This window comes from Sander vitreus, chromosome 11 (genome assembly GCF_031162955.1).
Source record: "Sander vitreus isolate 19-12246 chromosome 11, sanVit1, whole genome shotgun sequence".
In the NCBI taxonomy this organism is placed as follows: Eukaryota; Metazoa; Chordata; class Actinopteri; order Perciformes; family Percidae; genus Sander; species Sander vitreus.
The window spans coordinates 21,690,360-21,705,075 of record NC_135865.1 but is presented as its reverse complement, the minus strand read 5'-3'; the positions used below and the strand labels follow the sequence as shown (position 1 = coordinate 21,705,075).

The following is a 14,716-nucleotide window of genomic DNA, read 5'->3' as shown; positions in this document are numbered from 1 at the left end:
TGAAATCCATAAATATTTCATGTTTGAGGTCTGAAGGGGATAAACACACATTAGCCCAAGAGATTATTTTTTCCCCGGGTGCAAATGCTGTTCTAGTACATCTATTTTTGCTACATCTGTAATCTTTAAAACATTTTTAAAATATTTCACCACAAAGCATGTTTTACAAATATAAACTTTGCTCATCATTAGTAAACATTTTCTTTAATAAACAAGGCTTTGGAGAATATCACTGTATATCTCCCGCTGAGATCAGAGAAAAGAAAACTGTTCCAACTGTGATTAACCGCTAATGATGAAAAACACATGCAGACTGCATCGTTCATTTCAGGACATTGCCTGATGCTTAACCATTTCTTCACTTTCACGCCATTTGACCCTGACCTTTCCTTTCTGCTGTGATTCTATGTCAGACTGCACACAATCAATGTCTGTCACCTTCTGCATGATCAAAAAACAGTGGACCCTCCCTGACAGGGTCTCCACTGGCAGCCCTGTCTCCCTGCATTTGGGCCACTAGATATTCTATTGGTGGTATTGGGACATCCTCCCTCATTATCTTCACCACTCCACCCTAGCCAGCCCACTGGAAGTGATGCTAATAACATGAACACCAACTGACTGACATGGGTGAAGAACCAGGAGATGAAATCCATACTTCATGCATTTTGCATGGGGTGGTAATTTCAGGGGTACTAAATGCTTCTGCCTAAGTATCCGTGTTCCTGGTGTGACAGGAAAGATTCTGCTGACAGCTTGTAATATCAAGACCAGATGCAAAACTGAGTAAATTAAGAATTATGTGAGCCCTCTGAACCGATTTGAACATTTTTAGTAGAGAACCAGCTGCACCAATCTGAAAACCTTGAAGCTTCACCAAACTGATAGCACCCATAACCATTGTTTTTGACTGTGCAGATACCAAGGGTGATGTTTTGAAGCATGGCCTTAATTACGTGCTTTCTTGCTGAATAAGTGTCTGCTTCTCTAACCAACCCTGAGACCCATTTTAAAGGTCTGAGAATGTGCCCTTGACAATATTTCCCCCCTCTCGTCGCCCTGGGCCCCTGGCTCTGGCCATTAGGGAGATTCCTTGTCTTCCCTAAGCAATGACAGGTGAAGTGGAGCACAAAATCCCAAAGCCTACCATGGGCCTCTCCACAACCTCAGCACCTCTAATTCTTACAGACAATCATCTTTCTATTACCACTTCTTTCTACTAACATATCTTATGACAGACAACAGATTACCAGTGTTTGAGACGGCAGCCACACAGTCTGTGACAGAGAAATAGTGTATATACACAATGTTGTTATTCCATGCACTCACAAAGGCAAGCACTACCAGATAGAATCCCTTTCAGTTCAGGCCATAACAGATAATAAATGCACACCAAGGTTTTGCATCCTCTGACAGTAAAGAAAAAGCTTACGCATCAGTTTCCTTATTTGATGGATTATTATGAAATTATGAAACGCACGCACACACGCACACACATACTGTATATACATTTCAATGTGTAGAATTAGTAACATAAATCTGTATGTGTGGATCTTTTTATTTCAAACAAACTTCTTAATGGCATATTCTGATAGAATGTAAAGTAACTTCAGATGCTTCACATGCATGACCAAATGACATGCATTTCACTTTGTCTAACAGTTACATTACATGCAGAAATGAATGCTCCTGCAGCTAGTTAGTTAAACCACTGTGTCATTTACATGGCCAAGTTACCCCACAACTCTCAGCACTAGAAACAAAAGACAACTCAGAGTCAACCAACACTACGTATCTTGCTCACACCTTTCAAGGTGATCTATTATAGAAACATGCATAAACCAAACCAAACCCCTCTATGTAAATTAGATTGTACAATAGAGGTTTCCTTTTTTATCCAAATAATATGATAGTATTTATAATGTGAATTATTGGCTAGTGTCTGGGCCCCTATACACAAGCTTCAAATGGCTTAACAGGACTTCCCATTTCACATATCTGCATTATGTCTTATGATTGTACTTGTCTTTTAACTTCTGTGAATAAATTGAACTTGAGGGGAGAGGGAAAAGGGGTGGAGGATGATATCCTATTTAAAGCAAACTGTTGCGCTGCAAGAACTGCATGATTCAACCTTTACAGAACTTTGAAAGAAATCACAATTTGAGGAAAGGCAAAATGAATAAGCCAAATGCATAAGATGCATTCAAGCACAAGGACAACCCGCATACTGAAAGGCGAGAAAGTTTAAATAAAAAGTATGGTCAGTAAAAGTTGTCACCAGAAATTCAAAATTAGCAGAAGAAAAACATAGCCTACATATAGGCTACACAATGCTTTCATATAGAATGCATTTGCTCAAGGAACCTGTTGCTAAATCCAGTGTGCAGAATGAGTTTAAAAATCTCCAGATCTCCCTGGTCGAAGTGAAGAAAGGTAAAGAGCTTTAACAGCTTTTTTTTTTTTTACCTCAGCTAAATTTAACTGTCAGTCAGTTTGTCTTTTTTTTAATAACTGTAAGAGCAATAAAGTTCTCAGAGAGACTAAACTGCATAATTTCTCTGTTTAACCTGCATGTGAAATTTTGAATGAAACCACTGTACCCCACTTGCTATTAACTTAACTTTAGCATAATCACTGCACACCAAGAAGAAGAAGACGAAGGAGGAGGAGAAAAAGAAGAAAAAGAAGAAGAAGAAGAAGAAGAAGAAGAATGTACAGCATTTCAACCATTGGCTGAAAATGAACACGTGACCGTTACGCTAGAGAGGAAGTAATGTAGATTGAGCGTGTATATTTGTTTACAGTCGCGAGTTTTTCCACATTCGCAACTCGCCGGGGCTGTCTTATGTGAATGAAAAATATTTAAAATACATAGCGCGTAATATCGATACAGCTACTACCGCGCGCCTGAAATGTTGATGCCGCATAGATGGGAATAGCACACGCTAAGAAGACATGCTAAAGTCACGCTTTATTAGCCTGCTAACTTCCAAGGTAACGTTACCTTTCACGTTACACCGTCATGTGTCACTGACAGCGTAATAATGTAACCTCTTTGTTACAAAGTGCAAATATAATCACCACGTTTGTGTGCTGTAAGATTGTCGTCGCCTTCGGTGAGTTAACGTTATCGTTTGCTAGTTAGCCAGCTGTTAAAGAAGCTAACATGGGAGTTACACAGGACACGGTGACCTCTCACAGTATGTCTCCCAAAAGATAAGGTATGAATCCACCCAGTGTATAAAGACCGTGCTTCCTTATTAAGTCTGTACTCAGTTTTTTACAACCCATGACTGTAGCAGTGGGCACAGTTTGACGCTTTCTGCCGGCTGTAACGTTACCCATCCTCTTTCCCTTTAGGGACTAACGTTAGATGATGATACAGAATGACCAAAGACTTGGTGCATCATGGCGTTATCTGAAGTTTATTGGGATCACCAGATACCCCTTCCAAAGCTTGCTCCAGTCCAGGCCAAGGTCACTGTCGCCCTGGTGGCACTCCTGTGCTTCATTAACAGTTATGACGGGGAGTTTGTGTTTGATGATTCCGAAGCAATTGTCAACAACAAGGTATTTTTGTCGTTCTAGTAGTATGATAACCACATATTCGTATTTGCAAAACCATTGATGTACCCCCTTTGTATTGCTCTCATTACATTTTATATCATTGCCCCTGCAGCAGCAACAGAATGACATCCTGCACTTTTTTGTGGCACTGGCATCTGTCTAATTTTGAGTTTCTGTTCAGGACTTGAAACCCACAACACCTCTGAACAACATCTGGAGCAATGACTTCTGGGGAAGCAACCTGAGTAGCAACTCCAGTCATAAATCCTACCGACCTCTCACTGTCCTTACATTTAGGTAAGAACTCAAACACTGATGTTAGTCTATAGTTACAAAAATATGTTTTTCATCGTCTGTCAGGTGTTAATATCGTCTAACAGGAAACCACAACATAGTTCCTGTCGGCACTTTAACCATTAGGGTGCATGTACAGTACCAGTCAAAGGTTTGGACTTGTACTGTATATTAAAGGACGGTTTATTTCAACCGAGCATATTTCCTATAAATGTGGCTCTATGGGTCGTGTTAACTTTGCCCTCACCACCTCCGTTATAGTGATTCGGGGAAACGAGGACTTATCAGGGCCAGCTGCGTGAGCCTCCTACAACTTTCCAAATAAACATGTTTTTTACATGAATCATTTCAAATGCTTGTCTCTGAGGTTGGTTGAAAGTCAACAGAAAGTAGCTGCCTGGAAGGTCCATTGTGACTATTGCGCAGGGATCTACATGCGGGGCAACTTGCAAATCAGTTTGTTTGCATTTAGAAAAGAGGTTGGCGGTGGGGAAGCCTGCCATTTTGAGTCGTATTGGTTTGGCTTTCCATTTTGGACAGTCTGTGCAGCTTTACTGGTGCTTGCATATGCAGTTATATGCAGGAGCTTCTCCTCATCTCTGTAAATACCTGCTCAGGCACGGGATGACAAACTGTGCGGTCATAGTCCTGAATGAGCAGTTTGGTTGCTGGGTGGTGAGGGTCCAGGACTATTGAATGTGTGGAGGAGGGATCTATTACTTTAGCACTGCATAGTCTTCCTCTGCCACATATTACCTGCACAGATTTGTTGAACTTAGGTGCAAAGGTAAGCATTCCATTTTTAACAGGTACTGGTAGTCACTGGGATTTGGGAGGGGTGGGTTAGGTGTTATAGTGGTGTGATGCCACAGAAGAAACCCTTCCGTCTCTCGGCCTTGTCACCCAGGGCCCTAACAGGCCATTCTTTCTCTGGCTGGAGGAGACCTATGGGCCTTGGCTTTACTGCAGCTGGGTCAGCTCTGCTAATTTCCTGCCTCAGCATATGTGGACTCTCCAAGGAAATGTGCAACCTCACCTGTCACCTGAGTGTAACTGACCTGTCAGTTCCTTGTGCCCACGAATACGTTTAAGATGCAAGATTCTGACTTTAACCATCATAACACTGGTTGAGTCTGACCACAGGGCAATGGCAGGAGTGAGCTCATTTTTAAGTAGCTTTAAGTAGGGCTCCATTTAGGGCAGCATTTAACTCAGGGCTTGTACTGTCCTATTTAACTGTGCCTACAGATACACACAATGACTGATAACTCTTTCTTTTTTTTTTTTTACACTGCCCCAACATTATCATGTCACATTAAGGCGCTGACACACCAACCCGATTATCGGCCGTTGGACAGTCTGGTGAGGTTGGTGACTCGAGTCTGTTCGGTGTGTTCCGTGCCGTCATCAGTCGGAGGAGCCGTCGGTGTTCATTTGGGCCGATTTGACTTCTTGAATCAGCCAGTGGGCAGTCACACTCAATGACCAATTACCGGAAATGACGAGTGGGATGAGCATGACGAACGCCCCTCAAAATCCGACGAAAATCTTTTAAACTGGCCTTTGTCAATCTGAAATGAAGACAGGTTCAGCAGCTGCATGGCCTATTTCTCGCTTAAAATGTTTTCAGAAACACGTTTTGGTGTACTATTTTCGTAAAATACGAAATCGTATTCCGAACGAGCTGCCATTATGGTCGGTTTTGAAATTCGGAGAAGCCAGACCCACGTGACGCGTTCGTCCAATCAGCTGCTGGTTTGAATTTTTTGGGCGACTACAGATTAGCGGCGCCTGCTGTTATGGACGTATTACGTCTCGCGCACGCGCAGAACGTACACTCAAGTCGGCGTCGCTTTGGTGTGTTCCGAGGCACTTTTTTGACCAATTCAGGGAGACTGATCAGTCCGACTGCCTTTTCTGCCGACATTCGGCTGTCGGGTTGGTGTGTCAGAGCCATTAGGCTTTGCAATAGCTCTTACCCCCCCTCACACACTTCTGTACTTTCCTACATCTGCCGTACGTTTAGCATCAGGTATTTCCCCCTTTTTCTGTTGCAGGCTGAACTACCTCTTGGCGGGAGGCCTGCACCCTGTTGGCTTCCATGTGCTGAACATCATCCTCCATGCTGTAATATCTGCCCTTATGATTGACGTGTTTGCTATACTGATTGGCGGACTGGCCTATGATGTGAAGGGTAGAAAACTTAACCACGCTCCCAAGACGTCTCTGCTTGCTGCCCTCTTCTTTGCCACACACCCAGTGCACACAGAAAGTGTAAGTAGAGTTCAAAAGTGTTTATTTTTCATTTCTATTAAGTACAGTTCTTACATGCTTGACTCCCACAGTGACTTTAAGGCTACATTTACATTGCTGTGTTTTGATTTAAAAAAGAATATCTTTTGCTACGTTTACACCTCGCATTCACACTACTCTGGCGTTTCAGAGCCTCTAAACCGGAGAACCCTTCTGACCCCATTAAGGTTTGGAATCACCGGGGTAGGGGTGGGCGATATGGACAAAAAATAATATCTCTATTTTTGACGATAACGATATTAGACAATATGAGTTACTTAATCACTGATGATGATAATGGGCACAATGTTGAATGAAAACAGTTCTTATTTATTTTCTTTAAAATGTAAGTATTCAAGTAAAAACAATTCAAAGACATACAAAATACTAATTGAACTAGTGTAGGGACATTGAAATCTGCTGGGATAGGGCAGTGTCCGGCCAGGTTTTGATAGTCCTTCTACTTGGCTGTATAGTCCTTCTGACCGGGATGTATACTGGGATCAGAAGTAGTTGGATGTAATCTGACTGAACACTGAACTGTGTTCTTCCCTCTAGTAGCACAATCTACATGCTGGAAAAAGCTGGGGAGTACCGACTTTAAGGACGTCTTGTTAAAGTCCCCTGCTACAATATGTATCCCCTCCGGGTGATCGCGCTGCAGTTTGCTGATTATGGTTAGCAGGTGAGCCAAACTTGTGCTAACATCGGGAGCTATGTAGACGGCAGTGTGCTCTCTTCATGGTAAATAAAATGGTCTGCATATTATCGACAGGGCTTCCAGGTCAGGTGAGCAGTGCTGCTCACCTGATCGTTGCCAAGCACTGGGCAACGATCCTGCTGTTGGTACTCTATTCATTATGCACAATGCCGGTACCTAGCTCGGCCTGCTAGCTGCCGACAACAATCCACGGAGCGCCCAGTCTGGCTATGTTCTCCAGGATGTTATGAGCCACCTGGAAGGCTCTCGTAACGGCTGTGTTGTATCGTAGTCCTATATTGATTAGCTCAGTGTGGCTGTACTTGTTAGTAAGACCTCAACATGGGAACGTTATGAAAAACACAAACAAACAACATAAATATACACCGACAGGAGAGCTAGGAGCTGCTGCACAATCGTGCACCGCCATCTTTGTCGCCCCTTCTACCACTCTACACTTTTAATGTGTGTTTTGAAGTGTTTTTTTCTAAGTAATTTAAATACTCAATGTCAATTTGCACATCGTTAACACAACAATCGTAGACGATATATATTGCCCACACCTTCTCCGGGGTTGTGTTGCAGTCTCAACGGCCGCAAACCGAGACCTTTGGCAACACCGACACTGACGCCAATGTTTCGCCGCCTGATTGGGTCTTATCAGTCATGACGTCTTGTTCTCCAAGACTAAGCTACTAATGTTACCGTGGGAACTACTAGCAACGTGCGGAGTGTACAGTACATGCTGCCTCCTGTTTACCCTGTTTTCTTAAAATAGAATTAATATTCACAATGTTTAAACTTATGACGCATGATAACAAACGACGTCTTTTACATATTTAGATCAGCTTATTTTTCTTCTATAGCCTGATGCACCAGTTGTGCCCAACTGTGCAACCACTGGTACACATTGCCCTGGTTGTGATTGTGGGATACTTTTCTTTACAACATGGATTCCATACAGCAGCACATCATGGCATATTGACATACTAGTCCAGAGGTTTTAATACTAAACATGCAGTGGTTCCATGCCAAGAACAAAAGCCCAGTCTCAGTTGGGAGGGCAGGGCCAAGGTGCGTGTGGTAGCATGGCCTGATTATTAGCTGTGTTGGGATGCTTATTGACTAGCCAACATATGGGTGTTTGCTGTAAAGCCTGGCTGGAAGGCTGCAATTCCCCCTCTTCATTGTCTTTAATCATTCAGGTCAAGGACTGGGTGAGACCTGGGGGGTGGGAGGCAGGCAGACTGTTGGCTTAGGCCCGCTGTATGTATCAAAGCAGGCAACCGCAGGATGCCAACCATTCTGTACCCACACACTGTATACAACACACACACCAACAGGCGACGCTGGTAATGAGAGATTTTTCCTATCTCTGTTAATAAGCCTCCATTCGTAACTGGATGCCCCATGCAAAACAGAATGTGATGTAAGGAATGGAAGATATAAAAATGCAATAATTCATGAAGGTATGTGTTTGAGAATGCTGTTTCATAATGTATACTTAGCCTTTTGTATCACATCTTTCATTCTCTTGGTTTTCTCTCTTCCCTTCTCCATCTCAATAAGGTGGCTGGTATAGTGGGTCGAGCAGATCTTTTGTGCGCTCTGTTCTTTCAGCTCTCTTTCCTCACCTACTGCAAAGCTTTCAACAGAGGTAGGTATCCAACACAAGTATGATTCTGCATGTACACTTGTATACTGTACTGTACAAAGGACTGTCCATATGTGTTGATGTGTTTATATAGTGCCAGCATTAAACATTCTGGAGCTGCTTGCTTTTAAATCCATCTGTTTGAACACCTACATGTTAGGCCTTAACTGTCCATAACCAGCTTGGTCTTGGCTTTGTGTTCCCAGGAAGTGACAGAGATGACAGGTTTTCTGTCCAGTGGGTTGTGGTCAGCCTCTTGCTGTGTGCTGCAGCGATGCTCTGTAAAGAACAAGGCATCACAGTCTTGGTACAAAGTCTTTTTCTTTGCAAAGCTATTTTGTTGTGAGTTGATGCTTTCATCACATCCCGTAAGAAGAAAAATGTTAAAAGAGAGAGATCATCAGTGATACACGACAAATACTCGTGTGTTAACACTTTATGCTTATGTGAAAAACCTAAAAGTCTCATGTTTTTTTTTTTTTTAATGTGTGTGATGGAAGCTAAATATTCATTTTGTTGCTGACCTAAATAAATGTTAAATGCCATTTCTCCTTGCTTCTCTATGCATTTTCCTTCAGGGTATGAATGCAGCCTTTGATGTCCTTCTGATCTGTAATGTTAATGTGTATGAACTCAGCCAGAGGCTACTCCTTAGGAAGATTCCACTCGATGTGAGTTACAGTTTATATACCCTCCCCCTCCTTTCTGTCATACATTATGCACTCCCTTGTATGATTAATGTCACATCACATACAGTACATTACCTATGTAAAGCATTATGCATTTTAGTTCATTGTAGTCATGAAACAGTGTTTGCAAGTAACTAACAATCATGTATTTGTTAGTGACAAGTGGTAATATTTTTCTGACAGGTGAGTGAGATACTACGAATGGGATTGCTCACACGGTTGGCTCTCATGGGTCTTGGAGGACTCTTAATGCTCTATGCACGCTGGAGGATCATGGGAACAGGACCACCAGCATTCACTGAAGTAGACAACCCTGCCTCTTTTGCAGAAAATATATTTCTTAGAGTAAGTATGTTTTTTTCGTGGAAGTTATTTAATGTGAGCTGCAACATTTAAGCACACGCTAAAGCTAGACGCTTGCTACCTTAAATTATCTTAAACATTTGAAATGTATGTCAGGATCTATGCAACAATGAATTGACTCTAATAGTCTAATCAAACCTCTAATATTAGGTTTGCCCCAAGTAATCTTCCTCATGAAACACAGTGATTGACTTTGATTCTGAATTTGAAATGCTTTTCTTCTCTCATCTTCCCCTACTCTCTCCCATTCTGCCCCTCCCCTGTTCCTCTTTGATTGGCAGATGGTGAACTATAATTACTACTACTCTCTGAATGCCTGGCTGCTGCTGTGTCCCTGGTGGCTGTGTTTTGATTGGTCCATGGGCTGTGTACCTCTCATTAAGTCAGCCACTGATTGGAGGATGGTGTGGCTGCTGCTGCTCTGGTGCGTCCTGATAGGCTTGATAAGCCAAGCCTTATGCTCGCAGGACAGCCAGAGAAGGAGGTAAGCGAGCACAGCCATCTCACACTCGCTGTAGATGAGATGAAGTACATGTTGGCCTCTCTAGACTTACACTTGATTATGAAAATTGTACCATATCCACCGCAGTGTGACCAGAGTATCACGTCTCAATTGAGTTTTAAAATGTTCTACTGGTTTAGAGACAGACTGAGTGTGTGGTTTACAAGGAGAGTATCCTGTGTTTAGGATGTTTTTTTTTGAGTGGGTTTTTGAACCTGCATTTCTCAGCCTAAATGTAATTACCATACAGTGTCAAACTGACATTTTTGAGTGTCATTGATTTGTGTATATAATCCTTTTCTGTGACCTTTTTCTTTCCCTGCCAGGACACTGACCTTGGGCCTAGTGCTGCTGGTGGTCCCTTTTCTGCCAGCCTGTAACATTTTTTTCAGAGTGGGCTTCGTCATTGCTGAGAGAGTTCTCTACCTGTCTTCAGCTGGCTACTGCCTACTGCTGGCCTACTCCGTGGGACACTGCTGCTGCCGCTGGTCCAAATACAGGGTAGGGCTAAATCATACCAAAAAGATCGCACCAAAGTAAAGGGTACCACATCCTGTTAAACCCTCAGTTTCCAGCAATGATTCCAACCCAGTGACCTTTCTGTTTCTATACGCCACCAGGTCACACTCTCCTGGTTTTTTATTTCACCACCTGTTAACTAAGTGATGAAGAGCAGGGACAAACATGAGACAAGACTAATGACTCACCTATAAAGGGATGATAACAGCAGGTGGTGTCCATGTGTTAAATAAAATATTTGCAGGCTGTTAATAATTTATTTCTAAGCGTAATGGTAATAACGGTGTAATTTACAGTACATTGTTGTTAAATATCTTTTTCTGTTTTGTTTTCTTCCCCATTTCAGAAGCTACTGTGTGTGTCGGTGCTTGCGCTGTTGTGTGTGTGTGTAGTTCGCTGTGCTCTCCGCAGTCACCAGTGGCGATCAGAGCAAAGCCTCTTCACCAGTGCCCTGTCTGTCTGTCCGTTTAATGCCAAGGTAAGTATCTGTTTTTTGTTTGTTTTTGCCTGACTTTTTACAACATGTATCAGTAAAATATTTGACCACATGCAGAAATAAACCGCAGCCAATCAATTAAAGTCACACTCTGATGCCTTATGTGTTGATGACTGATTCCTCAGGTCCATTATAATGTTGGTAAGAACCTGGCTGACAGAGGAAACTCTACCGCTGCTATCGCATATTACAGAGAGGCAGTCAGGTATGTCTCCTCACATGCATTAGCAATACAATCAGCTACATGCTAGTTGAAATATTGCAGTATATGTGAGAGAGGGCTGAGTCATGTTAACTGCATTTATCTGTGGCTTTCAGGTTGCATCCTACCTACGTCCATGCCATGAACAACCTAGGGAATATCCTGAAGGAGAGGAATGAACTGATTGAGGCAGAGCAGCTGTTGTCCAAAGCTGTTTCTATTCAGTATGTTGCCCAACACACAGGAATACGCATCTTACTACAAACAAGACAACCACTTTATTTCACTGACTCAAGATACCCTGAAATATCTCCCTACTGATAGCTTTGTATTTTTTTAACCCGTGCAGGCCTGACTTTGCTGCAGCTTGGATGAATCTGGGTATAGTTCAAAACAGCCTGCAGAAGTTTGAGGAAGCAGAGCAAAGCTATTGGAATGCCATCCGCTTCAGGAAAAAATACCCAGACTGCTACTATAACCTAGGACGCTTGGTGAGACTTAAGGGTGTAAACACTGTTTAGCAGGTGCTGTTGTTAAAAAACAAAACAAAAAAAAAACAGTGGCGGTATGCCTATCACAAACAGAAATAAGGGTTATAGTCAGTTTTTGATGGTGCTCCTTTACAACTTGGACACTAACATGTAAACCAAATAAAAAATGGAAAACTACTGTATATTGGTCGTTTTCTGCCATACAGAGAGAAAGGAGAATTTTATAACACTATTTCTCTCTTGTCGTGATAGTATGCAGACCTGAACAGACATGTGGATGCCCTGAACGCATGGAGGAATGCAACTGTACTAAAACCTGACCACAGTCTGGCTTGGAACAACATGGTCATACTGCTGGACAACACTGGTATTGACAAAATACACACACACACACACACACACACACACACACACCTGCACCCACATACTGTACATAGAGTACAATACATAAAACCAACTTGCACCTCGTGATTGGAACCTGCTTTTTACAACTTAGACTTTACAACTTTTGAAAGGTGTGTTTACATCAGAAATATTGTTAATGTATATTTGTGTGATAATATAGTAGCAGTAATAGTTATAATAAATCTATTATATTTTTGTAATAAAATACTCATAATAGTAATAGTAAGTAATAAAGCTTTACCCATTTGTGAATTGATGTGAGTTTTTGAGTCACTTTACTTTCAAAGAACTCTCTGTTCTGGGTGCAGTTTGTTCCAGCATTAACAGCCAAGAGAAACAGCGTTGTTAGTTTGGAAAGGCAGGAAATCTAAATGGCCAACAAGATTAGACCGGAAGAGCAGGAATCAGCAATGCTTGAAATTTATGTATTAAAGCTTTGTGTAGTGAGTTTTGAAGGCACTCTTCCCTGCCGTGTGGAGAATGCTCTGATTTCCAAACGCTCGAGCCGTTTTGTCAGAAGCTGCTCCCGTGGGGGCGGAGTCTCCCAGGAGGGCACTGGAACTGTCCAATCAGGGCCCAGTATGTTCCTGATCAAACGTGGGCAAGCACAGCCAGAACAGCGCCCCCTCAGAGTCCCCCCACCGCATTTGTTCCCCAAATCTGACACAAATAATTCTACCCCTCTCCCCAGCTCCCTACCAAACAAAAAAAATAGAGAAAAGAAGAACAATAGGTGTCATTTTCAAAAAGCAAGGAATTGGGAATATTCTTTTCCCTTTGGTGTTCACCCCGCCCCCCTCCTCTTTTTGTTTTGATCATTACACAAACAAAAGGCAGAATCAGTGTAGATCCAGGCAGAGGTGCTCAGACAGTCACACATGTAGTCACATGTTGACAAGCTGTGTCTGAAGGTCACAGGCCATGACTCAGGACGTGACTGTCATTCTCTCTCTCTCTCTCTCTCTCTCTCTCTCTCTCTCTCTCTCTCTCTCTCTCTCTCTCTCTCTCTCTCTCTCTCTCTCTCTCTCTCTCTCTCTCTCTCTCTCTCTCTCTCTCTCTCTCTCTCTCTCTCTCTCTCTCTCTCTCTCTCTCTCTCTCTCTCTCTCTGGCCAGACATCAGACGGGTCTGTGACAGAGATCAATAACCCAGTGGGCCTTGTGTTCAACCTTAATTAGGAGACTAAACCGCTCCTCCATGTGTGGAGAGGGAAAAACTCTACTCTAGACACTGCTGACAAATACAGAAAGCAGTCAGATTCTTTCTATACCAGCTGTTATCACAGTTGTATCTCTGGATTTGTTTAGTTGAACTGTAAGAATGTTAACACCGTTTTAGTAGTATATATGTTGACTACCATGTTGTGTAGATTACACTAAAAAATACTTGTGAGAATGTACATCCAGTTTGTGTGATGTGTGTAACTAAAAATGAATATCTTGACATTGTTTGTACTTGTCTGTTCTGTCTTCAAGGTAACTTGGGTCAAGCTGAGCTGATCGGCCGAGAGGCTCTGAGGCTCCTCCCCAACGACCACACTATCATGTTTTCATTGGCTAATGTCCTGGGGAAATTGCAGAAATATAAGGTTAGTCAGTATAAACATTTCAACTCAGTATATTATTTTTCATGAATGGTGATGTTTTTTTCCCCTTACAGGGTCCTAAGTAAGGCGTGGTACAAGTATAAAATAATTCTCTGTTATTTTTTTCCTCAGGAATCAGAGGGCTTCTTCCTTCATGCTCTCAGAATCAACCCAAATGCTGCTAGTTGCCATGGCAATTTAGGTAAGCTACTGCAACTTTGGTTGTTTCACATATATTTTAAAGAGTTGACGAGAGAATCTAGGCGCTCAAAAGCTAAAAGAATAACTTTGAATGCTAGCAGTAGCAATATTGCAATGCTGACCTGTATTGCATGCACTAAATTCATAGACTGGTCGTTGCTTCTGAGCTTGAACAGTGTTTCTATTTTTCCTCAGCTGTGTTGTATCATCGCTGGGGAAAGCTGGAGCTGGCAAAGAAACACTATGAGCTGTCTCTAAAGTTGGACCCTGAGGCTCCTGGGACCAGAGACAACTATAACATGCTGCGACGCAAACTGGACCAGCTTAAACGCCCCACACCCTGAGGAAACTGCCTGCCGTAAAACAAACAAATTTTTCCATTGTTCTATTTTGTATTATTTAATCTCATTAATTCCGGCTTTGTACCATTTGGAAATAAAGACCATGATCTGTGTTCATGTGATCATGCTCTAGTTTTGTTCTTTGTGGGGGAAACAACTCTTAAAAGGGAAAACAAAAGGGAAAAAGCAATGTTGCACAGTTGCATGTTGTCCTTTGGTAGCTTTATCTTTTATCAGAGACTTATTCATGTGTGAGACTGCTTGTGTATCAATTATCTAATTTAATTTCATGGGTGTTAAATGTGTATGGGGCAGGTGTGCTGGATGCCTGCGCTGGTTACATGGTCATCTGCACTGTGCTGTTTTGTTGCTCCATTTGAAGGCCATGTGGAACTGATCCATGGTGAACCCATC

General features: G+C 42.3%; 1 protein-coding gene across 2 annotated transcripts; it reads left to right on the top strand.

The window, feature by feature from the left end:
- Nucleotides 1–2,730: 2,730 nt before the first annotated feature.
- Nucleotides 2,731–14,415, top strand: tmtc4 (transmembrane O-mannosyltransferase targeting cadherins 4). 2 transcript variants are annotated; one of them, XM_078262338.1, is made up of 18 exons: nucleotides 2,731–2,997; nucleotides 3,364–3,573; nucleotides 3,752–3,867; nucleotides 5,922–6,138; nucleotides 8,426–8,513; nucleotides 8,717–8,817; nucleotides 9,089–9,181; nucleotides 9,383–9,544; nucleotides 9,844–10,046; nucleotides 10,391–10,565; nucleotides 10,930–11,061; nucleotides 11,205–11,284; nucleotides 11,398–11,505; nucleotides 11,631–11,772; nucleotides 12,025–12,139; nucleotides 13,651–13,763; nucleotides 13,893–13,962; nucleotides 14,157–14,415. In XM_078262338.1, the coding sequence occupies exons 2-18, from the start codon at nucleotides 3,412–3,414 to the stop codon at nucleotides 14,303–14,305; spliced, it is 2,226 nt and encodes a 741-aa protein (XP_078118464.1). In that variant the 5' UTR covers nucleotides 2,731–2,997; nucleotides 3,364–3,411; the 3' UTR covers nucleotides 14,306–14,415. The 2 variants fall into 2 exon arrangements, with proteins under 2 accessions (XP_078118464.1, XP_078118463.1); XM_078262337.1 differs by having other exon boundaries at nucleotides 2,731–3,224.
- The last annotated feature ends 301 nt before the right edge of the window (nucleotides 14,416–14,716 follow it).